This window comes from Myotis yumanensis, unplaced genomic scaffold (assembly GCF_028538775.1).
Source record: "Myotis yumanensis isolate MYYU_CA2020_CCGP unplaced genomic scaffold, mMyoYum1.0.hap1 SCAF_4, whole genome shotgun sequence".
In the NCBI taxonomy this organism is placed as follows: domain Eukaryota; kingdom Metazoa; phylum Chordata; class Mammalia; order Chiroptera; family Vespertilionidae; genus Myotis; species Myotis yumanensis.
In genome coordinates, this window is record NW_027223755.1 from 87689313 (window position 1) to 87717160 (window position 27848).

The 27848-nt window shown below is 46.9% G+C and overlaps 2 protein-coding genes across 6 annotated transcripts in view; both read left to right on the top strand.

Moving 5' to 3' along the window:
* Nucleotides 1–27848, top strand: part of COQ7 (coenzyme Q7, hydroxylase) — a 90723-nt gene that overhangs the window by 23424 nt on the left and 39451 nt on the right. Inside the window, exon 7 of one of the 5 annotated variants that reach the window (XM_070412902.1) lies at nucleotides 10845–11254. The exons of 3 other annotated variants lie outside the window; for them this stretch is intronic. The gene's annotated coding sequence lies outside the window, so the exon portion shown is untranslated. Of the gene's footprint in view, nucleotides 1–1367; nucleotides 1653–10844; nucleotides 11255–27848 lie in introns of those variants that run through there. One more of the 5 variants, XM_070412901.1, reaches the window with a different exon arrangement.
* On the top strand, nucleotides 13854–20380 carry ITPRIPL2 (ITPRIP like 2). Its single transcript, XM_070412896.1, has one exon. The coding sequence runs from the start codon at nucleotides 14241–14243 to the stop codon at nucleotides 15846–15848; it is 1608 nt and encodes a 535-aa protein (XP_070268997.1). The 5' UTR covers nucleotides 13854–14240; the 3' UTR covers nucleotides 15849–20380.

The window sequence follows — 27848 nt, forward strand, 5'->3', positions numbered from 1 at the left end:
TCCCCCACAGTGTTTACATGGTGACACATTTCTCCCTCTCTCTCTCTCTCTCTCTCTCTCTCTCTCTCTCTCCATTTTTGTTCCTACCTCTTCCTGCACTTACTAGGATTGAATTCACATAAACTACAGAGGATGGCTTCTCTATTTGACCCTAACAGGGAAACCATAAATGGTAGAGATTTGGATGCTGTGGAGAGATTCAGATACCACCAAAAAGTGACCAGTCTTCAAAACTAGGCACCTTTTCTAGGTGCCTGCTCATCATTAAATTAGTATGTTACCATATTCCTGACATCTTTTCTGAAAAATCCCTGCGGACTTACCCTATCTCTGTTGAAATCAAAGCAAACACTTGTGTGAAACTCACCACACCTGTCTTCTTTACCAGCCTGTCCCTCCCACCTCCATGGAAATCATTTATTTCAGTAGAAGGATACCAAAAGTTAGGCCATGAGCTCAAGTGGAATTCAAAGCTGCATGTCTGTGTACCCCCAAATTTATATGTTGAAATCCGAACTCCAGGTGATAGTATTAGGAGATGGGGGTCTTTGAGAGATGATTAAGATATGAGGGTGGGGCCCTCACATATGGAATGTGTCCTTAAAAAAGGGACCCCAGAGAGCTCCCTTGCCCCTCTGCCATGTGAGGACGCAGTGAAGACAGCTGTCTCTGAGCCAGGAAGTGGGCTCTCACCAGACACTGAATCTGCCGGTGTCTTGACCTTGCATTTTCCAGTCTCCAGAACTGTGAGAGGGAAATTTTTGTTGTTTATAAGTCACCCAATCTATGATACTCTGTTATAGCATCTCACACTGACTGAGAATGACAGCATTCAATTATGGAGGACAGCTTTTGCCACCATTTAAGAAGTGGGCTATGCTTTGGGAGTCCGAGGAAGGTATTCAGAAGGGAAGAAACCCTCCTTTCTCTCACTTCCAATCTCAAAGGAGAGACTCAAACCAACCTAAATATAGGCATGAGTAGAGCTCAAATGAAACCATCAGCAGTTTCTATCTCTAGTCTTGGTAGTCCTTTCCTCTCCAACAGGCCTTTCCCCTGTATGGTAAAGCTGCCTGCCAGCATCTCAGGGCTTACAGCCTAATGGATCAGCAACTCTGATAGAAAAAGGACTTCTCTAAAAAAAAAAAAAAAAAAAAAAAAAGGACTTCTCTTTCTCAATTTCCCATTGAAAATTGACTCTAGAGTAAATTGCAAATGGCCTCAAATTCTTTGCAGCTCCTTTCACCAAGAGGTGGAATTTATTGCACCATTTATTGCTGGATGATCTTGTACTTGTGTTGACCAATGGAATGTAGTAAAAGTGACAGTATATGAGTTCCAAGCCTAAGTCTCAATCTGCTTTTCAGTCTTTGCTCTGGATTTCTTTGAATGCTGCTCCCACAGCAACAAGCTTGGAATAGCCTACCAGAGGATGAAAAATTACACGGATCAGAAACATGCTTTTCCACATGTCCTTAGACAAACCAGTCTACCAACCACTGGACACTGAGAAGGCCATCCTAGACCATTCAGCTCCAGGCAAGCCACCAAGAGACCACTGCGATCAACTGAGCTGGCCTAGAGCAGAAGAACCACCCCACCTACCCACAGAATTGTGAAAAATAATAAATGTTTGTTATTTAAGCCTTCAAGGTTTGGGATGTTTGTTATGTAGCAAAAGCTAACTAATACTTATGGATCAACTTGGGTCACCTTTTACTCTGAATCACATAGTGAGCAAGGGAATACTGTACTCTCAACAGAGTGGCCTAGGTTATGTGTCTGTTCCTCAAGCTGGGGATTGTGAGTAGTGACATCCAAATCAAACAAACAGCTGAGGGAGGGGAAGTTCCCAAGAAAAATCAAGCTGTTACCACCAGGTGGGTACCAAGGAAGCAGAAACAAGAGATACCTACTAGAACGATCTAACCCGTACTGGTAATCTAGGGAGTTTGCATTAATGGCCTCAATTCTAGTTCTCATTTGCAGCATAGCCCTAAGGACAACACTGCCTCTTTGACATTCAATTCAAGGAGCTGTCATGGTAAGGGCATTGGAGTGGAAGTCTAATGGAATTGAGTTTAATTGTTGGTTTTATCTGCTCTTGGCTGGATGGTCTTGTACATGTCTTGTAATCCCTTTGAATTTTAGTTTTCTCATCTGTAAAGTAGGAGATGACATTAATACCCACCTGTTATATACAAGTTGGCTATGAGCATTAGTGATTACACATATGGAAAGTACAGTGCTTGACACATAGCAGGGGCTCAGGAACAGTTGTGGGTTTGTAGATGCACCCAGGTGCCGAGAAGCCAGGTGTCATGAGTAAGTGGCAGAATTTCCCACTGTGCCACTCCAGAGTGCAGGGAAATATGGTCCCCAATGGTGGTCCTGGGGTTCCTCTCTGCTGTGCCTCCTCCTCCAAGAGAGATGCAAATCCCAAGTGATCCTTTTTTTGGTGTCAAAACACAAAGGTCCACTTGGCTTTTTAGGCACATAAAAAAGTAATACTTTCCCTCCTTGAGAGAAAGTTGTCCCAAGTGAAATGTGTGGAGTATGAGTTACACTGGGAGGATCCTGGCCAGGCTGTGGTTGGAATGCCTTGACAACTGTGTCTTTAGATAGATGATCACAGGATGTCTGTGTGGGGCCGGGCCCTAGTGCAGGCCCATCTGTCAATCGGTCCGTAGGTTTAGTAATGACTTCTTGCATCCAGGTGCAGGCTTTTTTCTCCCCAACCCTTTAGATTTTACAGGCTGGTAAAATGAATTCAACAAATATTTATTTATGGGGTGACACTTGTGCCAAGCACTGGTGAGATAAGGGGCCACAAAGCAAACAGACAGAGCCCTGCCCACATGCAAGTGGTGGATGAAGTGATTTATTGATCTAGGATTGCCAACTTTTCATTTTGCTGTTAGGACTGAAGGAGAGAAACCAACTTCCCACGATTGTTATCAATTTTTCCTTAGAAGAAAATGGCTTGTTTGTTTGTTTTTGTTAATCCTCACCCGAGGATATTTTTCCATTGATTTTTAGTGAGAGTGGAAGGGAGAGGGGAAGACTGAGAGAATACTAGTAAGAGAGACACATCAATTGGTTGCCTCTCACACACTCCCTGACTGGGCCGGGGATGGAGCCTGCAACCTAGATATGTGTCCTTATCAGGAATGGAACCCAGGACCCTCAGGCTGATGCTCTATCCATTGAGCCAAACTGGCCAGGGCAGAAAATGGTTATTTTAACATTCAACAGAGTGGATAGATTTTTAAAATCACTGTATTAGAATGCAAATTTAAGTTGCTGTGGCTTAGTTACATAAACAAAAATGCTTCGGGTGTGGGAGAGAGCACTTTAAATAGTCTGGACAATACTGTTTTACTTAAATGACTGTACTTAAAGAGCTGATCTCGTCTCCCAGTGTCCATGTCTTACAATGGCTCGTTCACCATGCTGAGTGCTTAAAGATACATATGAATTCACATAACTTGGCCCATGAACTCAAACCAGTTCCTTCATTGGGTGCTCAACTGATGAAACTTTGGTTTCGATGCTGGAAAAAATCTGGCTATGATGGTCAATGAGAGCCAGGATATCAGTTTCCAAACTAGCAACATCCTAACAGATATTTAAATGTTTGATTTTTTTTTTTGTCTCAACATTATATTAAAATATTTTCTTCAAGCAAACAGGGAAATCAAAAGAACTGTACAGAGACCATCCATACATCAACCACTGAGATTCTACCATTAACGTTTAACTTTACTGGCTGTATCATATGTCTGTCCACTTACCCACCCCTCTCTCCACCCATCAGTTCCTCTGATTTTCTTATATATTTCAAAGGCAATTGCTGAGACCAGTTCACATCACCCCTAAACACTTCAGCATGCATTTTACTCACTAGAATGTTTGTGGTATTTTTTAAGATAAAATTTAGATACAGTGAAATGTGTAAGTTGGAAGTGGACCATTAAATGTTTTGACAAATGTGTAATCCTAACTTCTATTGCCAATCTGTCAAGGGCAATTTGAACTAAATGCAGTTTTATTTTGCTACATGCTGACTTTGAAGTGTCCCTACCCTGTAAGAGGAGACTCCACTGTAAATTGGGTATTATGAAAAATTTCCTTCATATGTCTTACTTTGATCTTTTCCCCCATGCTCTGGAAAACATTATCTAATGTCCATTTGGGAAATGACTGACTCAAGGTAGTGTGTAGCGTTGTTAAAGGTATCGGCATGAGAGGTATGGGTCCGAATCCAACTTTGCCACTTTCTGGCTGTATGACCTGGGACAAAGTGTGTATTCTGCCTATGCCTCAGTTTCTGCATCTACAGAATGGAGATAAAAATAGAACCTACCTCATAAGGTTGTTCTGTGTGGTGAGGGCTGAATGAGTGAAAACCATGTAAAGCAGTGGTTCTCAACCTGTGGGTTGCGACCCCTTTGGCGGTCGAATGACCCTTTCACAGGTGTCGCCTAAGACCATCCTGCATATCAGATATTTACATTACGATTCGTAACAGTAGCAACATTACAGTTATGAAGTAGCAACGAAAATAATTTTATGGTTGGGTCACAACATGAGGAACTGTATTTAAAGGGCCAGAAGGTTGAGAACCACTAAAGTGCTTAATTAGGACGTTGCCTGTGGAACAGGAAACACTCAGGACATGCTGACTCCTATCTCCACGCTGATAGCAGGAGGCAGGGAAGAAGGGGCCTCGTATGTGACTCTTAACTTTGCAGATAGTGATTTTCTGAACTCAGCGATTCTATGTTCCACTCAGTTCTGAGTCTCTTTTGGCCCCATTGGCCCTACAACCAGAAATTAAATGCCTGTCAAAATCCTCATCGTGGCATCACCAGACAATGCCAGTGGGAAATCTATGTCCATAAAATGATTCAAACTAGAAGAACTGGAGCAGGTGGGGAAGTGGGTTCTTACTCTCTAATTGTGTTGTGTTTATAGTGTAAATCTCATGGCCTTGAATTTAATATCGCACCATTTTATTGGCAAAAAATTGCATTACAGACTCATTAGCTCTCTCTTGGCCCTTCATCTCTGCTGGACCAAAGCTTCCCTTTGACTGATGCTGGTTTCATTATTCATGACTCATAAACCGTGGCTTTGGAAATACAGACCAGGGAAGAACATTCTCTAGTGAAAAGCTCTTTATGGGACTACTTTGCCGGACTTCTGAAATAAGGATTATTCATTCATTCTTTCATTTAGTTGGTCCTTCAACAATTAGTAATTGAATGTGTACAGGACAGATAAGGTCACTGTTCATAAGAAGAGATTACAGTATATTTAGAAATACAAACATTTAATTAGTAATCACACAAATAATGAATCGAAATTAGGATAGAACTGATCCCATAGCAGCCCTTGGAGTAGATACTGTTGGTTGACTACTGTGGCAAAGGCTGATGATTATCCCCTAATATTCATTCTCTTTCTTTCCCATAATAACAACACATTTTTTAGCAGGATTCATGCTCTAGAACAGTGGTTCTCAACCTTCTGGCCCTTTAAATACAGTTCCTCATGTTGTGACCCAACCATAAAATTATTTTCGTTGCTACTTCATAACTGTAATGTTGCTACTGTTATGAATCTTAATGTAAATGCAGGATGGTCTTAGGCGACCCCTATGAAAGGGTCGTTTGACCGCCAAAGGGGTCGCGACCCACAGGTTGAGAACCGCTGCTCTAGAATAATGACTACATTTCTCAGCCTCCTTTGCTGTTACATGTGGCCATGTGTGTTTCTGGAACCAATTCCAATGTGTGGAAGGACATTTTCCCACATCACCAAGCAATTCTTGGACACCAGCTGGGTGCCCTACAATTCAACTCAATTTTTACACTGTCTGCCTAGAGGTAGCATCAGATCCCACAGATTAAGGGCTCAGGCCCACAAGACTGCTCCTACCCCCCATTTCAGATGCTAATTGCAAGTCCAGGTTGTCCCCTCTGCTTCTGACAGACAATGAATGCTCTTCTCCTTGGATTTGATTAATTTGCTATAGTGGCTCACAGAACTCAGAGAAACATTTTACTTACTAGATCCCTGGTTTATTATGGAAGGATAAAACTCAGGAACAGCCAGATGGGAGGACGCATAGGGGAAGGGCGCCCAGCTTCCATGCCCGCGCCAGACCCACCACTCTCCCCACATCTCCATGTAATCACCAACGCAGAAGCTCTCCAGACTCATCCTTTTGGATTTTTATGGAGGCTTCATTATTAATTGATTAAACCACTGGCCATTGGTATTTGAGCTCCATCTCCAGCCCTTTTCTCCTCCCTGGAGATGGAGGGTGGAAGGGGGAGTGGGGAGGAGGAACTGGAGAGGTCTGAAAGTTCCATCCTTCTAATCACATGGTTGGTTCTCCTGGCAAACAGCCCCCATCCTCAGATGCTGGTGAAAAATGTCACCTCAGTAACATAACAAAAAATACCTTGACACTCTGGTCACTTAGGAAATCCCAAGGGTTTTAGGAGATCTGTGCCAGAAATAGGGACAAAGACCAAGTTTATGTTTCTTATTAAAGATCACAATACCATGTAATGTGCAGACATGGAAAGTGCAATTAATTTCATGTCATGCCCTTCCTTTGTCCGTTTACTCTTTCCCATGGGCTGGAATGCCATCTTGCACTATAGATGTCAGGGCAGCACCTAGGCAGGATGGAACAAGGAGATTGAAGGAGCCCAACTTCCTGACACTATGACTGTTTCACGACAGACAAGTGAAGTGTTTCTGTAACAGTAGCAGAACTTATATTTTATTTTTATTTTTTTTAAATATTTTTTTATTGACTTCAGAGAGGAAGGAAGATGGAGAGAGAGACAGAAACATCCATGATGAGAGAGAATCATGGATCGGCTGCCTCCTACAAGTCCCCCACCGGGGATCGAGCCCACAACCCAGGCATGTGCCCTTGACTGGAATTGAACCTGGGACCTTTCAGTTCGCAGGCCGACGCTCTATCCAGTGAGCTAAACTGGCTAGGGCGCAGAACTTATATTTTAATTAATATTTCCATTGATATTGTAGTCCTCCTCCTTCCTTACTAATAAATTTGAGAATCCCAAATTTATTCAGGTATCAACTCTTAACAAAGTTGACTGTAGCCCTAGCTCAGAGGTAAGTCCTCATTAATATAAGCCAATCAGGGCAACTCCCTTCTTCTGGCCAGTGATCGGCTTGGGCCTGGACATGATGCAATTGTAGACCATGAAACTTGCAGTAAGTTCTGCTGGGGAATTCCTGTGAAATATTTCCTTGCTCTAAAATAGAGATCCATAGGAGACAGCCACCTCTATAAAGTACCAGACATGGTGCTAGGTCCATCTTCTGATGGATGTTTGTGTGTCTGGATGTGATGTTGGACCCATGGCAGCCATTGTGTAACCAGGAGGAGAGCTAGTCTAGAAGGTAGAGCAGAAAGATGGAAGGAAATCAACTGAGTTGGGGTCTTTTATTACTAGTCACCAAGAGTTTCCTAACCAAACAGTATGGTACACAGGTTATGACCAGATCTCCAGTCTCATCTCGCAACATTTCTCCCTCCAGCCTCCAACTTCAGACCGACTGAAATCCAGACCATGCTCATCTGTCCAGGGTTCCATACACAAAGGGACTTCTGCACGTTTGTCCTTCTCTATCTCCTTTGTCTGGCAATGACCAGTTCATCTTCCAGAATCAATTCAGCAGACACCTCCTCAGGGAGCATTCTGTACCAGACCCAGTTGATGGGCCACCTCAGACCATTCGGCCTTGTCTACTGGCCTTGCTTCTTGCCCAGAGTAGCTCTAGTGACAGCTTGCTCCATATCAATCACAATTGGAAAGAGCACTGCCATCACTGCCACCAACCAAGGCCTGCCTTTGCATGGAGCCAACCAAGGAGTAGAGACTGACCGCATGTGTACAGACTAGGCTAGACCTGCAGAGACTCTGGCTTCTCCATCGACCTGGAGACAGCCAGGAAGTGCCGGCATTTAATGCCCAGTGGGCATACTTTGACAGATGAGGGACAGGAAATGGGAAGGAACCATCTGTTGAATTGGCTGCCCTTTTTCTCAACGGCTGATTAGAGATAAAGGGACTCAGTGCAACATCTTTGCTGACTGGGGAGCCAGCTATGTTTGCCGCAGAGCTGTGGCCAGCTCGGTAATGCACCACATGTATACACCCTCCTTCCTTCCCTGCTTCACTTCCCCTCTGCTTTTGGCTTTGTACTCCCCAGAACACATTCACATGCAAGCCGTCACTTACGTCCTGTTTTCTAGGGGACTGAGCTAAAATGCCTCCCAACTCATGCCACAACCACCCCTGAGTCTAGCAGTGATTGTTATAAGGATCCACAGGGAACCGAGGCAGCAGCTGCTCGCTCAGAAGGGACGATCTAGCTTGTCACAGGCACACAGCAGCCCTTGTGCCCCAACATCAACTCTGATACCCACTATTCTCAGATCAGCTGCTTGCTGTCCTCGCCCCTTCCTACCCTCCCCTGACCTGCTATGGTTTTTATTTTCTCAAAGCCTTTGTCTGTTCCATGCCTGCTGCTTAATTCTGAGTTCCACTTCCTCATGTGTCCCATTCAAACCAGGGAGCCAGCTGTGTCTGCTGCAAAGCTGTGGCCAGCTTCGTAAGGCACCGGAATGTATGCACCCCCCTCCCTCCCCTGTCTCTGCCCACAGTCTTGCTTAGATGGGTTTAGGTCACTTGGTCACCATCCAGTATTGGGTGGCATTGTTGGCAAAGCTGTGTGTCAGGCCTTGTTACTGGCTCTCTGCTCCAGCCACTTTAGAGTAAGTGTTTAGAGACATCTGCATCAACTTAATATTGCTGTGACAGCCACAAAAGTGTGATTGATGGGCTCGTCTCTCTGAACAGAGGCTAGGCCATGTGGGTGTTCTGAGTAGCATGTGCCATGTGCTGTGTAATAGTCATGCATAGTAGAACCAACAGGACATGTTTAAGAAACAGCAACAGATCAGTTATTGCAGTTAGTTTGAGAAGCTGTGGGAAAGCTGCAGGAAAGGACTCTGGGACTTCCGGAAAGGATTCCTAAGTTACACAGCAGGCTGGGCCATTGAGGGAGCTGCTGCCTCCACCCCACCGGGGAGCTGCCTGTGGAATCAGGGCCCAGCTGTGGGCTTCAAAACCACCCACCTCTGCTGCCAGCTGCACTAGCAAAGCAGGTGTCCTGGGCAGCTCCTGTCCCCCTGCCAGGGAATGTGTTTCGCTTTCCAGCCCCAGCTTGCAGAAGAAGGCTGGAATGGATGGTCAGTGAATGCCACAGCATCCACTCACCAACTCTAGACTTCCACAACAATAGGACCGATGTCCTGTCTCCCCCTGCCTCCAACTATCACATGCTCCTGGACCTGAGTGTTTACACATTTTGTTCCCATTACCTGGAATGGCCTCCCTGAATTTCTGCTGATAGAAACATCATTCATTCATTTATTCAGAAAACCCCTATAACGTTCCAAGCACAGTGTTGGGTGCTTCTGATACTAAGATGACTATGGCAAAGTCCCTCCTTCCAAGAACCTCATCAGCTGGTTAGTGAGATAGATCCAAACATAAATTAACCTGCCTTCCCAGAGTGCTCTCTTTCTGTGCAATAAAACCCTTTACAATGTGAAAGGAACAAAAGCACCAGGAATAAGAACCCAGCTCTGAAGTAGCCTTGCCAGCCATGTGACTCATCCTCTCTTAGCCTCACTTTCCCCCCATTTGAAAAGGCATTGATGACAGCCCCTATCTCACTGGGCTTGTTCTGAGCATCTTAGGAGAAACTATAGGAAGGGCTGTGTCCAGGAGGCACATGGTACATATGATACAGTATTGTCTGTTGCCATCCTTCCCAGCCTAGTCATAGGTCTCCCGAGAGCCTTCCCCGGCCTCCATGGGAAGTGAGTCACCTCCTCTTTCACTTCTCCTCTCATCAGTGTTGGGAGACACACCTCTGGGATATCAGAAATGTTGGGAGGGCTGTGTGTATATATTTGCTAAGCTGTTAAAAAAAACAAAACAGGAGTGGACTTTGTCAAGTATTAAACATTAAAGGAAATTTTTAATGAAATAATTATCAAAAGTCTACAAAACCTTTTTCTGAATCCACCCATATTGTGCGGTGTTTTAATCCGTCAGCTGGGAGTGCCCTGTTTTCCTTCAGGTTCCCCTCTGCCTGGCATACAGTAAGAACCCACAAAAGTGGGTAATAAACTAATAAATAAGTGGCTTGTATTTGCTCTGACACATACAGTAGATTTTCCAAGGGCAAAGTTCTGAGGTCTGTACCTGAACTCTTTGGAGGAAGTGAGCTATGGGAACCAATTACGGACTGGAAAAACAGTAACAGAAACACATCATTGACTCAGTGCAGTGGGGTGAAGTGTTCCGTGTGAATGATAAAGGAGATACAGCAGGGAAAAGTGAGCTTTTTCCAGTATACCTCCATAAAGCTATGTCCACATCCCAACCCTTGGGACCTGTGAATGTTACCTTACTTGGAAAAAGGGTCTTTGCAGAAATAATTAAATTAAGGATCTCTGCATGAGACCATTGGGATTACCCAGCTGGGCTCTAAATTCAATGACAGGTGTCCTTATAAGAGAAAGAAAAGAAGAAATACAGACACAGGCCCTGTCTGGGTAGTTCAGTTGGTCCCAATACACCACGGTTGCAGGTTCAATCCCTGGTCAGGGCACATACAAGAATCAACTAATGAATGTATAAATAAATGGAACACAAATCGATGTTTCTCTCTCTCCCTTTCTCCCTCTCTCTCTCAAATCAAATTTTTAAAAAAAGATACACAGAGAAGCGATTATGTGAAGATGGAGGCAGAAGTTAATGTGATGCAGCCACAAGCCACGGAATGCCTGGAGTCACCAGAAACTGGACAAGGCTGCCCAGCCGGCCTGACTCAGTGGTTGAGTGTCGACCTATGAACCAGGAGGTCATGGTTCAATTCCGGGTCAGGGCACATGCCTGGGTTGTGGGCTCGGTCCCCAGTGTGGAGTGTGTAGGAGGCAGCCAATGAATGATTCTTTCTCATCATAGATGTTTTTATCTCTCTCCCTCTCCCTCTGAAATTAATAAAAAATATATTTTAAAAAAGAAAAGGGAAAAAAAGAAGCTGGACAAGGCAAGGAAGGATCCTCCCCTAAAGGCTTCAGAGGGAGTACAGCCTGTTGCCCTTAAGAACTGTGAGAGAATAAATTCCAGTTGTTCTAAGCCGCCCAGTTGTGGTACTGTGTTACAGCAGCCCCAGAAAATAAATGTAGCTGCTTTGGAACTACAGCAGCCAACCCTGGTAGTTGTAGCAGATTGTACGGCCCACAAGCCTAAAATATTTACACAGAATGTTTGCTGACCTCTGATCTAGAGCATCGCCCTTTTTGTATGGTTGATGATAGCATGCCATCATATCTACTAGGGGAAAAATAAGTCACCCTGTTAGTATTACCCCTACTTTATAGATGGGGAAATTAAAGCAAAGTGTGATTAAGGGATTTATTAAAATATGGTGGCCACCTGTTGCTTTCACATGCCAAAACATCCCCTCCTTCTTCTCCAGCATAGCATACTGACTTCTTTGGGGACCACAGCCCCCACGGTCTGGGCAAGGCTCACCTCACCTCCTGGTTCCAGAATTGGGTATCCAACTGTCTTGGTCAGCTGGGGCTGTATATATAACAAATACCACAGACTGGGTGGCTTAAAAAACAAATTTATTTTCTAACAGTTCTGGAGGCTGGAAGTCCAAGGTCAAGGTTCGGCAAGGTCAGGCTTCTAGTGAAGGCTCTCCCGGCCTGCAGTCACCTTCTCCCTGTGTCCTCACAAGGCCTTTCCTTGGTGTGTGGGAACGAGAGACCTTTCTCTTTCTCTCTCTTCCTCTTATAATGATACCAGTCCTATTGGATTAGGTCTCATCATTGGATTCTGACCTCATGTAACCTTAACTACCTCCTAAAGTCCCTGTTTCCAAATACGGTTACGTCGGGGAAAAGGACTTCAACCTATGAATTTTGAAGGGACACAGTTCAGTCCATAGCTCCACCACAGGCCAGGCTAATCAGTGCATCTCTAACTGGGATGCTGGTAGCATATGACCAAAGGCTATCCCTAGGCATAGCATTTACTGCCACTTTCAGACAAGCAAAACTTTCTCTTCCTTTGCAGTGAGGATAAAGTGAGGCTAAAGTGAAGCTAGAGCAGCCAGGGGCATATGGAGAGGACCTGGCAGAGGGTGCAGCCAACTTAGAAGAAAACAGCTAAGAGGCCTATGGAGAGTAATTAAATCCAGCCTTACTGAAGTAGGATCCCCTAGATGTCTGTTAACATGATACAATCAATTCTGTTTGAGCTGTGTTTCTGTCATTTACAACCCAAAGAATCCTGACTGACAGACTACCGTCTGATAGCTACTAGTAGTGGAGATGGGATCTGAAAGCAAGTTTGCTTCGCTCTAACAGGCTCAGCTCAGGATTTCCTGGGAGTAATCTTGGTGCTTAACTCAGGAGCCGTCCTCGGTTCTGATTCCCAGGTGGCAGCTGGACTCTGAATATTTTTATTGCCTTCATCCTGCTCTCCTTAATTGATGGTGAGAGCAGGGAAGGTGGAATGAGTGTTAACTAGATAAAGATGATTATTTAGATAAATTCAGGGGGTGCTCCCTGATAATGCAATAAAACAAAGCTCCCCCTGACTGAGGTCCCAATGTAGGTCTGACAAAGGATACAAATTCCCAGCAGTTGAGGAAGGGGAATTCTGGTCCGCTCCCTGAGTCCTGACCCTGGTTTCTCTGAGCAGCACTCTGGTAGGGACCCTGGTGCCTGTGTTCAAGGCACAGCTCTGCTGAAGCTGTGTGACCTTGGGCAAGCAGCTGGCCCTGCCTGTGCCCCTGGTTCCTCATCTGAAAAAATGGAAATAGTGCCCACTTCATGGGATTACCAGGAGGAGTGAGTGAACATGTGTAAGGTGACAGTACTATCACACAGTAAGTCCCTTGTAATGGCTGTTATTATTCCGGAGGCTGGCTCCTCCTCATGCAGTTCTCAGACCAGATGTCACCTCCAGCTGCCATGCAGCAAAACCCATCTTCTCACTCCCTCATACAGTTGTTTCATCCAGAGCATTTTCTTCTATGACCTTCTCTTTTGATTCTTTCTTTTCCTTCCTTCCTTCCTTCCTTCCTTCCTTCCTTCCTCCCTCCCTCCCTCCCTCCCTTCCTTCCTTCCTACCTTTTTCCAATCTTTCTTCCTCTCTCTCTTCTCTTCTCTCTCGCTCTTTCAGGCTGCAAGCTTTACGAACAGAAACTGTGTATATTTTGTTAACTGCTATTTTCCCAGCACCTAGCCTCCTACTTGGCACATAGTAGGTGCTCAGTAAATATTGGTTTGAATAAAGACAGCGCCACTCTGGTAGGGACTGCTTTCTTTGGGGGCCTGCCACCCCACCAATACCACGCCGCCACGACTTGCTGCGGGTGGAGGAGAGAGAGTCTCGGCTTGAGCTCTTTGCTCCTTTTAACTTTCCAGTGTAACTTCATGTGAGTGCACCCTAGAAGTTCCCCGGACAAGGCCACCGCCCCGGAATCAGGGCCTTCCCAGTTCTGCCTTAGGGGAGGGAGAATGGGGGTGGCCCACAGAAGACCAGTTCTAAGCGCGTCCTGAAGTCCCTCCCGCCGTCCCACGTCGCTTTAAGGCGGAGGCCGGGGCGGGGGCCGACCCCGCCCGCCGGCTGGGCGCGCGGCTCCAGACTTCGGCATTTCCTCCCCTCTAGCTGGCGCGGCCTCGCCTCCCCTCGGAAGAGGAAACTCCCGGGCCCGAGTAACGGGAACGAGCGCGGAGGAGAGCAGCGGGGAGCCCGGTGTCAGGAGGGCCGCCCAGGGTAGGAGGCGGGCCGGGCCGGGCCGGGCCAGAAGCTGGCCGTGGGCAGCGCGCCGGGGCGCTGGGTGGGGAGGGCCGCCCGGCCAGACGCAGCGCGCTGCCGGCGCAGGGCGCGGCCCGGAGCTTGGGAGCCGAGGGCGGGCCGCAGCTGGAAAGAGAACTTGAGCTGGGAGAGGAGGCCGAGCTGGAAGGCGGCTTCCCCCAGCCCTGCGAGGGGGGAGCCGCCGCGAAGGCGAAGGAGACCAGGACAGCGGGGCTGGTGGGGTGCTGCGCGCATGCTGGGCCGGGGGCACCGCCGGGGCTGGCGCCCGGCATGTCGGTGCATTACACCCTCAACCTGCGCGTCTTCTGGCCCCTGGTGACCGGCCTGTGCACTGCCTTCGTGTGCCTATACCATGTCCTGCGAGGGAGTGGGGGCGCCCGGGCCGAGCCCCCCGACGGCGCGGACGGCGGCTTCCCGCTGCTCAAGATATCTGTCCTGCTCCTCCTCGGCTACATCCTCCTCCGCTGTCGCCACGCTGTCCGGCAGCGTTTCCTGCCCGGGTCTCCCCGCCTGGGGGGCCACTCCACCTTCTCTCCAAGACACTTCCAAGAGCCCAGCCTCGACATCTTGCTGGAGAGTTACTACGAGCATGAGGTGCGCCTGTCACCGCACGTGCTGGGCCACAGCAAGGCACACGTGAGCCGGATCGTGGGCGAGCTGGTGCGGGCTGGCCGCGCCCGGGGGTCCCCAGGCCTTATTCCTGGGGGCACATTGGCCTTGGCCTTCCGCGGAGACTTCATCCAGGTGGGCAGCGCGTATGAGCAGCATAAAATCCGCCGGCCGGACGCCTTCGACGTTCTGGTGCCATTGCGCCTGCCGCCGCTGGTGGCGCTGGAACCTCGGAGCCTGGGCGCGCAGCCCGCTTTGGCCCCAGCCTTTCATGGCTGCTTCGTGTGCGCACTCAAGGCGCCACCGGGGGCTTCTGGGGGTCACTGGCTCCGGGACTGCAAACCCTTCGCCGAGGGCTTCTGTGTGGACGTGCGCGGGCGGCGCCACCTCTCGGCCACCCTGGTGCTGCGCTGGTTCCAGTCGCATCTGCAGCGTTCCCTGGCCACCGTGCGCTACAGCCTGGAGGAGCGCTGTCGGGTCACCCTGACTCCGGGGGGCCTGGAGCAACCTCCCACCCTGCACATCCTGCCCTGCCGCACCGATTATGGCTGCTGCAGACTTTCCATGGCCGTGCGACTCATTCCCGCCGTCCATTTGGGCGACGGTGTCTTCCTCGTGGCTCCACCACCGCCATCCTCACCCGTTGGGCCCCTGTCGGAGCTCCCGGAAGGCCTGCGTACAGATGCACTTTGGGGCGTGAACACAGCCCGCCAGGAGCAGAAGCTGCTGGGCTGGCTGCAGGAACGGGCCCCTCCAGGTGCCTGCTACCTCAAGTGTCTGCAGTTGCTTAAAGCCCTCCGAGACCTGGGTGCCCGAGGGCTGGACCCAAGGGCTGCCACCCAGTGGGGACGCATCCTGTCCTCATACGTGCTCAAGACAGTGCTGCTGGCGGTGCTGCTGTGCGAGAGGGCGCCCGAGCAAGGCTGGGATGAGGCTCACCTGGGCAAGCGCATGGAACAGTTAGTTCGGTTTCTTAGGGACTGCCTGCTGGGACGCCAGACACTCTTCCACTGTGTTCTGGGCCTTGGCGGGGCAGCCGCTGAAGTGGGCCCATTGCCCAAGGTACTTCGTGAAGCCGCCCCAGTTGACCTCCTGGCTGCTTTCGATGGTCACGCCCGGGAACTCGTGGCTGCGCGGTTGCTGTCCACATGGCGAAGGCTGCCCCAGCTTCTGCGGGCCTATGGGGGTCCCCGCTACCTGGCCAGGTGCTCTCCACCCCGGAGTCAGCGCCCTCAGCACAGCCAGGGCTTCCCCAAAGATGAACCATAAACCCTGGCCTACTGCTCATAAAGTCTCTCCCACCAGGTGGGGGTGGGGATGGCCATGAAGCCAGTTCAGCACCAGAAAGATGAGCTGCAGAAGGTGTTGGAAACTTCGGAGGATGATATTTGGTGGCTTAAATGACACCCTTGGGTCCACAATCCAGTATAATTATGGCAACTTCTTCACACCCACCAGAGTGTCCTAGGCAGGCTCCAGAAAAACATCCAACAGCAGCAGCTAAGAGTTAGTCCAAATGCTGGTTTGTGTGGAATGATTCTGTGGAAGGATCTGCAGATTTTAGGAAGGTCCCGGGAAGGAAGAGAGAGCTGGCAGCAGGAATAGTTCCCTCTGTTGGTTTTTGTGTCACAGATCTCTCTGCCCTCAAATTTAAAGAAGTTAAATTTTTTTTTGGCTTGACGACTTGTGAGGTCCTGGGTTCCTGATTGATTTTTTTAAAAACGTAAATATCTACAACTGGAATTGAAGTTCTAGTCTATGAGCTACTGTTCTGAGGAACATAGTTTCCACTCTTCAAATGAATATTAATGTATTTTTTAAATGGTGTAATCGTTAGTGTTTGATGGGATTGTGAAGAAGTAAGTCACACAGGTTGAGAGGCAGCCAAGAATTGGTTAGAGAAACTTCCAGAGCAAATAGCACTTTATTTTGATCAATTCTTTGTGATAATCGCTAGTGCCAAGTGTTACATCTAAAAGGGAGACTAGCTATATTTACTATTAAGAAAGGTGCAGTCTTGAAAAGCTGGCTTACTTTATTTACATCCCTCCAGGCACATGCCAGAATGTGTACCAGTCAACAGCCATTCATTGAGCCCATGCCGTGATCCGGGCACAGTGCAAAGCAGCATCAAAGTGCACGTTTAAGACAACACCGGGGAGGGCGGAAAACATGTTGGGTCTCGAGAAAGATGTATTTTAGTCTTTGCCTATCAAGGAGTCTCACTGGAACTTGCTGCTGGCTGGAGACAAAAACCTCTTTTTAAGGCTTTTAAGCAAACTCCTTTGCATGAGATTTCTTTCAGAGTTTAATGAGGTAATGAAGAGAAAATCCTACTGTAGTGCCTAACTTGTAGTTAGTGCTCTCAGTGCTCAGTAATGGTTAGTGATTGAAAGTCATTCTCCCATTGCCCAAGCTGCCTGTAAGTGGTCCTAAGGCGACTTTGAAGAGCGGTTGTCAGCACAGGTCTTGCAAAGCATTTCATTATGTACAGTTCAGTATCTGGGGCTCTGTATTTGAAGATCCACGACTCCCTGGTCAATCAGCAGAGGAGAAATACAGAAGAGAGCATGAGGAGATGGGTGGAGATGAAGGGAGATAGCCCTTGTCAACTTTTTTTTTTTTTGTCCTTTGGACAGAAATATCACCAGGTTGGGTGTGTCTTGCAACCAGGAGGAGCCCCTTCTGAAATCCCTCTTTGTCCTCCCAAATTTCTAACAGCCCACAGTTCCAAGTTTAGAATGGTCCATCCTATGCTCTCCTACTAGAAACTGCAGCCAGTCCCAGTGTTGCTTTGCTATTTTTTTTTTTTTTAAAACAAAGACACGTACTCTCTTAGGCTCTTAAAGGGTAAAACTTGGGAGACAGAAATAGCCACCTGAATAGGGCCATTGTTTAATTCCTGAGTTACTTTGAGGGAACTCTAAACTTTCTTTAAGGGACGTAGTTGGCCACTGCAGGAAATCATTGTGAATAAATGATTTATAGGAAATCCTCATCAGAACTGCAGAGACTTCTTATATCCTTTGCAGCCTTGGGCTGTAAGAGAAACAGTTGCAGATGTTCTGCTTTCTCCTTGAGGTTGTTTTGGGGAGAGTTCCCCTTGAAACCACAAAGATCATTCCTAGCTTTTGAGGTCAGTGTTAGGTTATAAGGTACTGCATTTAGCAAAGGGATCAGTCTACCAGCTTTCTGCAAAGATATAAACTGTACAGAGTTCAGTGTCCCCTGTAGTCATTTAAGTCTACTGGAGTGGGGGACATTGAGGCTCTGGAGGGATTATAAAGCTTTAAAAGCTGAATTTTCCAAATATTTCTAGCTAAGTTGATAGGTTCCTTTTTTATCTTTGTAGTGTTTTGAAGTTTAAATCTGGTAACATACTGTTCTTATAGGTTTTTCTTTTTATTTTTTTCTTCAGGTTAATTTCCCAAAGCCTCATCCATCCTCAATATTTTAAATTTTTATTATTATTTTTTAATTAATGGGCATTGTATTTGTTAATTTTTTTAATATTAATGTTTTATTTAAATGCCATGCTGAGCAATTGTTCTCTGGACATGGTAACCAAAACTTAGAGTTTTCGATCGATTTTGATCAATGTTTAGTAATCCCAAACATGTACTGTGTACAAATGAAATAATATGGCATATTAGCCAGGTGTGATGGTTGCCCAAGGCACTTAAATTAAGCTCAGTTCTGTATTTTATTAGGGCTCCGTCATGATCTTGGTCAGAAAAGTACACATTTTTGGTGTATACCTGGTACTGGAGATTCATATTTGCAAATAATCTTATACAGGAAGGCTCGGAATTGCTTATGTTTAAAAAAAAAAAAAAAGATTAATTGTCCAGGCAGTGCCCAAAGAAAATGACTCAGCCATTTTGCCAGGAGACACCCTTCAGTACCTCCACTGAGCAGTCTTGGGAGCCATCCTAGAATGCTCCAGGGCTGAGAGTAGGAGGTGGGGTTTGCAAAATGAAACTGAAGTGAAAGAAGGGAGAATGTGAGTGAACCAAGAGAAATCTGAAGGACTCGGGAAGTAGGACCTAAGATGGAAGTGAAAGGAAGGAGAGATGGGGTGGAAATCATGAGGGTGGGAGAGAGGTTTGGGTTAGGAAACACATTTTTAGGTATGTGCTATATCAAAATCAGGGGTCACAAACTCAGCAGCCTGCAGAAGCAAGGTAGAGAAGGGGTGGGTGGGCAGTGGGGACCCCCTGTCTTAAGGGAAACAGCCATTATTCGGCTCCATGCAGGGGAAAGGGGTACAGAGGGGCTGGAAATCAGGATTTTTTTTAAAGTTAAATTTCTGATTTTTAAGTAATTATAAAATTTCCAAAGCACCATGTGGGCCAAACAAAACTTTTGGTTAAGTCTGCAGGCCACCAGTTTACGACCCCTGACTTACACAGTTAGACCCCCAAGTATGTATAAGGTTATATTTATTGTTATGGATATGATGTTGTTATACTTAGTTGGGGGAGTGATATCTCAGTCTTCTTTATCTCTCAGAGCTAAGCTTTATTGTAGAAACAAACCAAAAATATTAACATGGCCACAGATGACACTGAACTCACAATTCCCAGAAGGACCCTCTCGTGGAGCTGTTCTTTGCAGTCAGATCCTCCAGCAAACCATGAGGCCCGTTCTTGGCATTTCCTTCCTGGTGAGTCCGGGCTAAACTCCTAGGCTGTGTTGGAGTTTGACGATGACTCATCAGGAAGGATTGCAGAATAACTTTTCTTTTTTATTTGCATTTTATTCTTATTTTAAAATTAATTATTATTGTTGTTATTTTATTTTTATTTTTTTAGCAGTGTCCTTGCCTGTGCCTTAGCAAGGATAGCTGGTGACCTTGAACACCAGAAAAACAGTGCTGGGTCTTTGGGCCAAGCTTCTTAGGCTTGTTACCATTCCCATTGCCAAGAACACTATTCTGATCAGATGTGTCTATCCCTTTCTGACTCAGTGGCTCCCACCAAAATCAACATTCTGAAGGAATGAACCTAACAGCTTCCAGAGCGTCTCTTTTATCCTCCTGGAGTAAGTCACTTTTTCTCTAAAATGTGGCTTTTGACCTTGAGGCTGAAGACTTAATTTTCCCCGCCCACCCATGAAGAGGAAAAAATGTTTCCCAGTGGTGGAAAAAATGAATCATTAACATTTCCAGTGTCCCTTGAGAGGGAAAGAAGTTCAGTGTTACCATGTGGCATTTGTTAATTTTTTTAAAATCTCATGTCTGTTACTAAGACACTACTGTTTATTCTTCTATACCTACACAGCTCATGATTTGGTGGGGATAAAGCAAGTATAAATTGGGAGCAGGTAAAGATACATGTGATCTTGTGCACAGAGAGAATAGACTAAAATGTGCAGCTAAATTATATGTAACCTGGTTTTTGAAGTCTCAGATATTCAGGAATACTTTGAGCATCTTTTGCTTTAAAAAAAAAAGTGCCTTGATTTAGTCACTTGACTTTAAAACATTCCTCTTATTTTATTGTGATTTTTAATGTGTGTTCTGACCCCAAACTGTGTATTATGATGCAGTGTGTCAGCTGCTGTCAGAGCATATGTTTTGTTCCAATAACAGAGACTAAAGAGTTAATAAATATGGTTCAGCTGCTACAGTTGTGTGATTAAAAGGCGTCTAATCACACCAAGTTTCTATGGCCCCAATAGCTGAGGCCTGCCATTCTATTTCAGGTTGGAGTAAATTTGCACTTTTAACCACATGGATCATTTGGGAGCCTTGTTCTTTTATACTTTGCTTTGTTAATAAAGGATCTTGTAGAAACCTCTGGACTGGATGTCAGATTTGGGGAGGGGTCTCCTCTTCCCTGTGGCTGCCCTGGCTTATGATTCCTTACCTGCTCTCAGCGTCTGGGGGTGTGGGAGACTTTCCCACGCAGCAAAGCTGGGATCGTCGCTTGTACAGAACTGGCTCCATCCACAGGTGGGAAAGGAGGCCAGTTCATAGCTCTGCAGGCTTACAGCCTGGAGTCCTGCCTTCCAGTCTTCGTTTTCCTTGCCTAGAATCTTCTGCCCATGCCCCCCTTCTACCCTCCTCTCCTCCCACTTCCACACACACGCCTAAACGCAGTTCAGGTCTTGGCCTGTGGCTAATTCATAGCTCAAGAATTTTACCCAGAAATCTCTCAGGCCCTCAGGCCCTCTGCAAATGGTAAACATTTGCTAATATGAAAAACCACCGGTTTAGTGAGAGATGGCAGCTTGGAGGCTAGGTTGGACTCTTCAAAGCCTTGGAGCCAGTGGAAGGGAAACTTGTACCCACAGGCTGATTAAACAGTAGTTGTGTAGGACACTTGCCCAGTGGGAAAGAAGGTGGGGGTGTGTTGCCTTTAGTTTTTTAACAAGTAGTCATTCAGTGGCTATTGCCCCAGGCATGGAGGACACACGCAGTGATGACAAAGACAGATGTGGTCTCTTTCTCATGAGCACAGACTGTTATGAGAGGCAGGCAGTTACAACGCCTCCATACAGTGGTGGATGTTGGGGCGGGGGGGGGGGAGGGGGGGGTTATGGAAGCACGGGAGAGGGCACCTCGTGCAGTTCAGGGAGGGCTGCTTGGAACAGGTGATGTCTAAGTCCAGATCCAAAGACAGGCTGGGAGCTGGGCTGGAGAAGAATGCCTCAAGCACAGAGGTGAAAGGAGCATTTCAGTTTGGCTGGAAAGTGGGGACGGGGCGCGAGGAAGCTTCAGAGGCCAAGGGTGAGATGGGAGAGTTAGGAAGGCACCAGGACACCAGGGGTATTGAAGCCAGAGCTGCGCAAATTGGAGTGTGCAAATCACCAGGGAGTCTGTTAGGATGCACGCTCTGATTCATCAATGATGAGAGAGAATCATTGATCAACTGCCTCCTGCACACCCCTTGTGGGGGTTGAGCCTGAAACACAAGTATGTGCCCTGACCGGGAATCGAACCGTGACCTCCTGAGTCATGGGTCAACACTCAACCACTGAGCCACACTGGCCGGGCAAGACTGCTTTTCTAACTAGCTTCCAGGTGAGAGTGCTACTGCTGGTTCAGGGGCCGTGCTTTGATTGCAAGGCTGTAAACCACACTGCAAGTTGGGACTGATCCAGAAGATACTGGATAGGCAAGAAATGGCAGGGTCAACATTTGAATTTGGCTCACTCTGGCTGCAAGGAGGAGACTGGATTAAGCAGGGGTTGGCAAATGATTTATTTCTTTTTTTTAATTTTTGTGTAAGTAAAGTTTTATGGGAACACAGCCACACCCACACTGTCTCTGGTTGCTCTCACCCTGTGGGTCGAGTTGAGTAATTGGGATGCAACACTGAAAATACTTAACTCTCTGGCTCCCTACAGAAAAGATTGCTGGAAGTAATCAAACTGGAAGTCATCAGAGGCTGCCGTGGTCCGGGCCTGGGTGGGGCGGGGTGAGTGGGATTGAAATAGGAACAGGGAGACCAGTTACCGTAGAGACAGAACAGTGTCAGAAGTAGGGCCAGAGCTTTAATGGCCAAGAGACCAGTCTTCAAGTCTTACTTCCTGCACTTCTCTGTGTCTCTCTTTGCAAATTACCTAATCCTCTCTGAACGTCAAGTCCCTCCTCTCTCTGTAAATGGGATTCATAATAGAACCTCCCTCATAGGAGTAGTTGGGGAGTAGGTGCGCTCGTGCCTGCAAAGTGCTTAACATGTATATTAAGCACCCAGTGCAAATCAGTGTAGAAGTAATGATCAGAATGGGATTGTCGGTTAGTCTGTGTCTCCGGCCCCATCCTCTGCTCCCTTTCCTGCTCATTCTTTCTCCACTGCAGGATTGTCTCCATTTTGTCCACCCAGCCATCTCTCTGCTACCCAGACTTTGTTCATCTCTTTCCTTGATGCCCATGATGTTCCTTCTGTGAGAAGCCCTCACTCTGTGCACTGTAGTGGGCTGATTACCAAAACAGTCCCTGTTCTCCCACCCTTCCTATCCCCATGCCCTTTGCAAGTGACTTTGCAGTCTCCCATCAAAAAGGGGAGGGGCCTTCTGCCTACCGCTGGAAACTAGAGTGGCTTTGTGACTTTTCCTTAGTCAATAGAATGTGGTGCCGCACATTCCTTTAGAGCACAATTTAATATCATATCACAATACGCATTGTGCTAGTTCCGGGCCTCAAGACACCTTGCCTGCTTCTCACTGTTTTCTTGGAAGCCTGCCACCGCCACGTGAGGAAGAGAGACCTTGTGACCCAGCCAGCCCTCTCATCAGAGCTGATAGCCAGCACCTGTGAGACAGGTGGGGCAGCCATCCCAGACCAGCCCCACAGACCCCCTTTCCCCAGTGACATGACCACCGACTGATTGAAACACTTGCGGGAGCCCATTTAAGACCAGCTAAACCTGGCCCAGGTCAGCAGAACCACTCAGCCGGCCCGTAGCAATAATAGACATTGTTTTAAGCCACTGAGTTAGTGGTCGTTTCTTGCTCTGCAACAGCTAACGGATGTGGAAGCTAACTGATACAGATGCTGGTAGGGCTGCACTGGAGTAAACACAGGCTGTCCTTGACTTCCGTGCTTCTGACTTTCAAACAGCCAGACTTTGATATAAGCACTTAACTGACAGTGAACCACCTTCCCCACAGCGAACCCAGGTTCCCTCATCAGCTGAAGCACAGTGGGCTGCTGGCCTCCCATTCAGTGGTCAGGTGCGGCAGCCTTGCCATCTCTGAGCAGTGTGTTTACACAGCTGTTGCACTTCGTTCCTGTATTTGCCCTTATCTTGTAAAAACAAACGGAAGCTGGGAAAGCTAAGCGCTGATTCAGGTGACAAAATGCCACAGGTCTCAAAGGTAATGCATTTATGACCCTGATTTGGTATCCCCAACAGGGCTCAGCTTCGGCTTCAGTCAGATAGATGCTGGCTGGTGGTAAGCTGGTGGGCAGCGCGTTCAATTGTAAAGGACTGAAATGGCAGTGATGAAGGGCACTTAGGAAACAGTACCACTTAGGAATACATTTGGCCGCAACTTATAAAAACCCAACATTCAGTGATAAACAAATAGAGGCTTATATTTTCTCATCAGCCAGAAGCCTACAGGTAGGCAGCCAGCAGTACAGGGATGAAGCTGGGATCCAGGCATCATTTTGCTCTGCCATTTTCATTTTTATCCTTATGCTTGTCATGTCACGATCCCACTGTGGCTAGGACAGGCATGGAGAAGAGAAAATGGATTAGGGAACACCGCAGACTTCCTCTTACATCTCATTGGCCAGAATGGTGGCACATGCTAATTCTTAGCAGCAAGGGAAGCTGGGAAAGAGAGCCTGCTACCTGTCATAGAGCAGCTCTGAGCAAAATATGCAGGAAGAATGGTGTTTGTGGGTAAATAAGATTCTGCCTCATAAGTGCCAGAAACAAATAGAAGATTATGTCAAAGTAGTGAGAAGTAATTAGAGAATTTATAATTCCATAATTATATAATTTATAGTTGCCTAAATCCTAAAATATAGTAAATGCTCCAAAAATGTTAGGGTTGACATCTCAGCTCTACCATTCACTGGCCATCATCTTTTGGGAAAGTCGATTAGCTTGTCTGGGCATCAGTTTTCTGATTTGCAAAATGGTAGTGATAGTACCTCCTTTTATAGGTTTGTTGTGAGAATCAAAGAGTAATGCATGTGAAATTGAGAAGTGCTATCCAAATGCTAGTTGTGGTCTCTCAGGATTGTGCCCCCGCAGCTTTGGGACAACAGAAAGGGGAATCCATTTCTTAAGAGGGAGTCACCCTCAGGCACTCTGCCCAGTGCCTCCCCATCCCCAAACCTCCCTTCCCACAGGACTGCGAGTGAGTTTGCAGTTGTGAATATGTGTTGCACATGTTCCCAGAAAGGAAGGACATTCAGTGAGAGGACTGACCGCCCCCATATCTCCTTGAAATTATGTCATCTTCTTATAAGCTTTCTCCCCATTTCATTTCTCAAATGAAATTTGATTTGCATTGCTTGAGTCCTGGTGAAAAGCTCGAGCTAGTGGTTCTCAGTTCTGGAGCTATACTAATATACCAGGGGCTTTATAAGATTATCTGTGCTCATAACTCCACCCTGGCCCCATGAGGTCAGAAACTCAGGGGGTGCAGCCAGGCATGGGCACTTTTCACAGCTCCCCGGGTAATTCTACTAGTAGAATGGAGCCAGCATTGAGAACAACCGACTTAGGTTAGATGGCCCTGCTGGCCCCTTTCAGGAGAGAACCTGCGATTTCCCCACCAGGTGTTGCGGAAACACCAGCTGGCGGGTGTGAAGTTTGCTTTGTGGTAGAGACAGATGGCTGAATGGGGGTGGTGGTGGAATAAAGTCCTAGGACGGAACTCTTTAGCTGAGAGACACAAGGCAAAATATCATTGCTAAGTAGGCACAGGAGTTAGTCCCATTAGCAGTTCCCCCTTTCTTCAATCCCAGGGAGGTGGAAATGATGAAAAATATTTTGAAAAAATAAAAAAAGTCATTGGAGTCATCCTGATACTTCTCAGCTAAGGCCTCTGTATTTGGAGGGACAGTGACCTCAGTCTAGTCTGGAGAGAACATTAATCCGATACAGCCTGTCTTCACAAAATGCTGGCTCTTTTCATGAAAATCCAATGGTTTTGCCCACACTTTGACACTTTGTCCCAGTCTCTACTCCTCTGCCCCCACTGTCCTCAGATGCTAGGACTTTGAGCTAGCACTTTAAAAAATTAAAGTCCATCAAGACGCCTTCCAATGAAGTCGGGGGGAGGGGGGGGGAGGGAAAGAGAGCAGCTTAGGAATCCCACTGTGTGCTAGACTCAAACTAAAAGCTTTTAGGGACCTTGCCTCATGAAAAGATTTTTATCTTCATGGTTTATTTAATCATTGGTCTCCTGGGATTAGGAGCTATGCCTCTGATGGGCAACTGTGGATCCTTACCAAAAGGAAAGGATGAACACATTTCAACCACGTAAAAAAAATGGTGTGGCATTTGGAGATGAGGTCCCCGAAGGTTCTTGATTTCCTCAGGGAAATCACCTCTCCACTGAAACGTTCCAGAAGCTGCACTGAAAACACTGCTACATATTTTAAGCAAAGGATTTGTGATGATTGATTATTTTTCCTCTGATAAATACCTGGTTTTTCAAAAGCAGTCTAATTACTAGGAGTCTTCACTTGCCAAGTCTTCAAAACGCATCTGCATATCATCTCACTAAACCTGGCCCCTTGAGAGCAGCTGAGAAGTCTGAGCCCTTCCCACATGTGGCACAGGCACTTCTGCTTGCTTAATCTCTTTGAGGAACCCCAAAGCTCCCAGCCCCCCTACAGGTAGGAGGGCCAGGTGACTGGTTCTGACCAATGGGCAGGGAACAGGAGGGACTTCTGTGTGACCTTGCAGAGGCAATAAAGGCCAAGTATGAAGATGGCAGCATCACCAGATGGAACTGAATCACTACAAGGAAACAGGTGCCCTTGACAGTCACCTGATTCATACTGGACTTCCCATGAGTGACAAATACACCTTTGTGATGTTTGTGAAACATTGGGGTTCTTTGATACTACAGCCTAGCCCAGTGATGGCGAACCTATGACACCTCTGACACGCGAACTCATTTTTTTGGTTGATTTTTCTTTGTTAAATGGCATTTAAATATATAAAATAAATATAAAAAATATAAGTCTTTGTTTTACTATGGTTGCAAATATCAAAAAACTTCTATATGTGACACGGCACCAGAGTTAAGTTAGGGTTTTTCAAAATGCTGACACGCCGAGCTCAAAAGCTTCGCCATCACTGGCCTAGCCCCACCTAACCTAACCAATGCGACAGGAGGCTGAAGAGGGCTCCTATTGTCACCGTCTGGAAGACCCCTTTGGAAGGTCCTCAAATGGATGTGTTGATTAAAAACGGGGAGAAGATGCTCTTCTCTAGGGCTCCAGGGAATTCCAGATTATGAAGTGCTCCATCTCCACTCACTCATTCAGTAAATAATCATTGAGGGCCTACTATGTGCCAGGCCCTGTGCTGGGACCTGGGATGGAGTGGTTAGCAAAATGCATTTGTCTGTAGTGTCCAGTCTGCTGGAGGAGGCAGATGCTTGTCAAGCACGCCAATGAGCGCTGAATAACAGAGGCGAATGCTTTGAAGGAAAGAAACAGGCTTCTGTGACACTAAATCAGAAGAGACCTTACTGAAGCCCCGAGGGATCAAGACAGGCTGCCCTGAAATCTGGAAGCCCAGCACACTACACCATGCGGGCCTGTCTCAGGGTGTCACCTTGCAGGGTACCTACTCCATGCCAAATGCTGGACACATATCATCTTCAGTTAATCATTGCAATATTCCTAGGAAGTGGTTCTAACATCATCCCCATTTTACAGATGAGGAAACTGAGGCCCAGCAAAAGGAAGCCACATGCCCCAAGGCCACTTAGCAAAGTAAGTGCAGATAGGGATTTGAATCTGCAACCATCGCTGCTTCCTAACGGAGCACTTGCTGCACTTCTGGCCCTTGCAAACCCAGCCAAGGAGGTTAGTCATTCAGGAAGTAGTCCCTCATGAGTCCCACAGTGGGAGATCAAAATGAAACCAGCAGGCAGATGTTTATAAGTTGCCTAAAAAAGCCACCCACCCAAGAAGGAGGGGAGGACAGCTTTCTCCCCACCCCCACCCCAAGCCCTTCCTTAAAAGCTCCAGAGTTCCTTTTTCAGTTTTACAGTGTCCCCTCCCCCTCCCCCAAGAGAGGTGACCTCATCCTCCTTTCTGCAGAAGGGAAGGCGTGGGCTGCTGGCTCTACAGTAGCCCAGCCACCAGCGATGGCTTCCCTCCAAACTTAACCCAGATGGACAGGGACATACCAGCTCTTTCTTCTCTTGGCTTTCTAAGATGCTTCCCTTTCTCCCCAGAATAGAAGCAGGAAGGCCTGGGGTAGCTGCCTTCAAATGTTGGCTGGTACAGCTAATTGCTTTGTTTTTACAGGACTGAACAGATTAGGCACATAAACACATTTACACTTATTCAGACACATGCTCCACACACAGATATGCATGTACACATATGCATGCATAGACATCAATGCTCTTGAACTCACACATACACGTGGATAGCTAACACTGGGCAACACTTTTATAGCACTGTGTTCCAGGCAGTTTTCCAGGTCTGGGCAAATGACTTCCTGTGGGCCAAAATCTAGCCTGCCTCCTGTTTGTGTGAATAACGTTTTACTGGAACGCAATCGTGCATTTTTATCGACACAAACCATCCTCCATTGATCATTGCAACAGTCA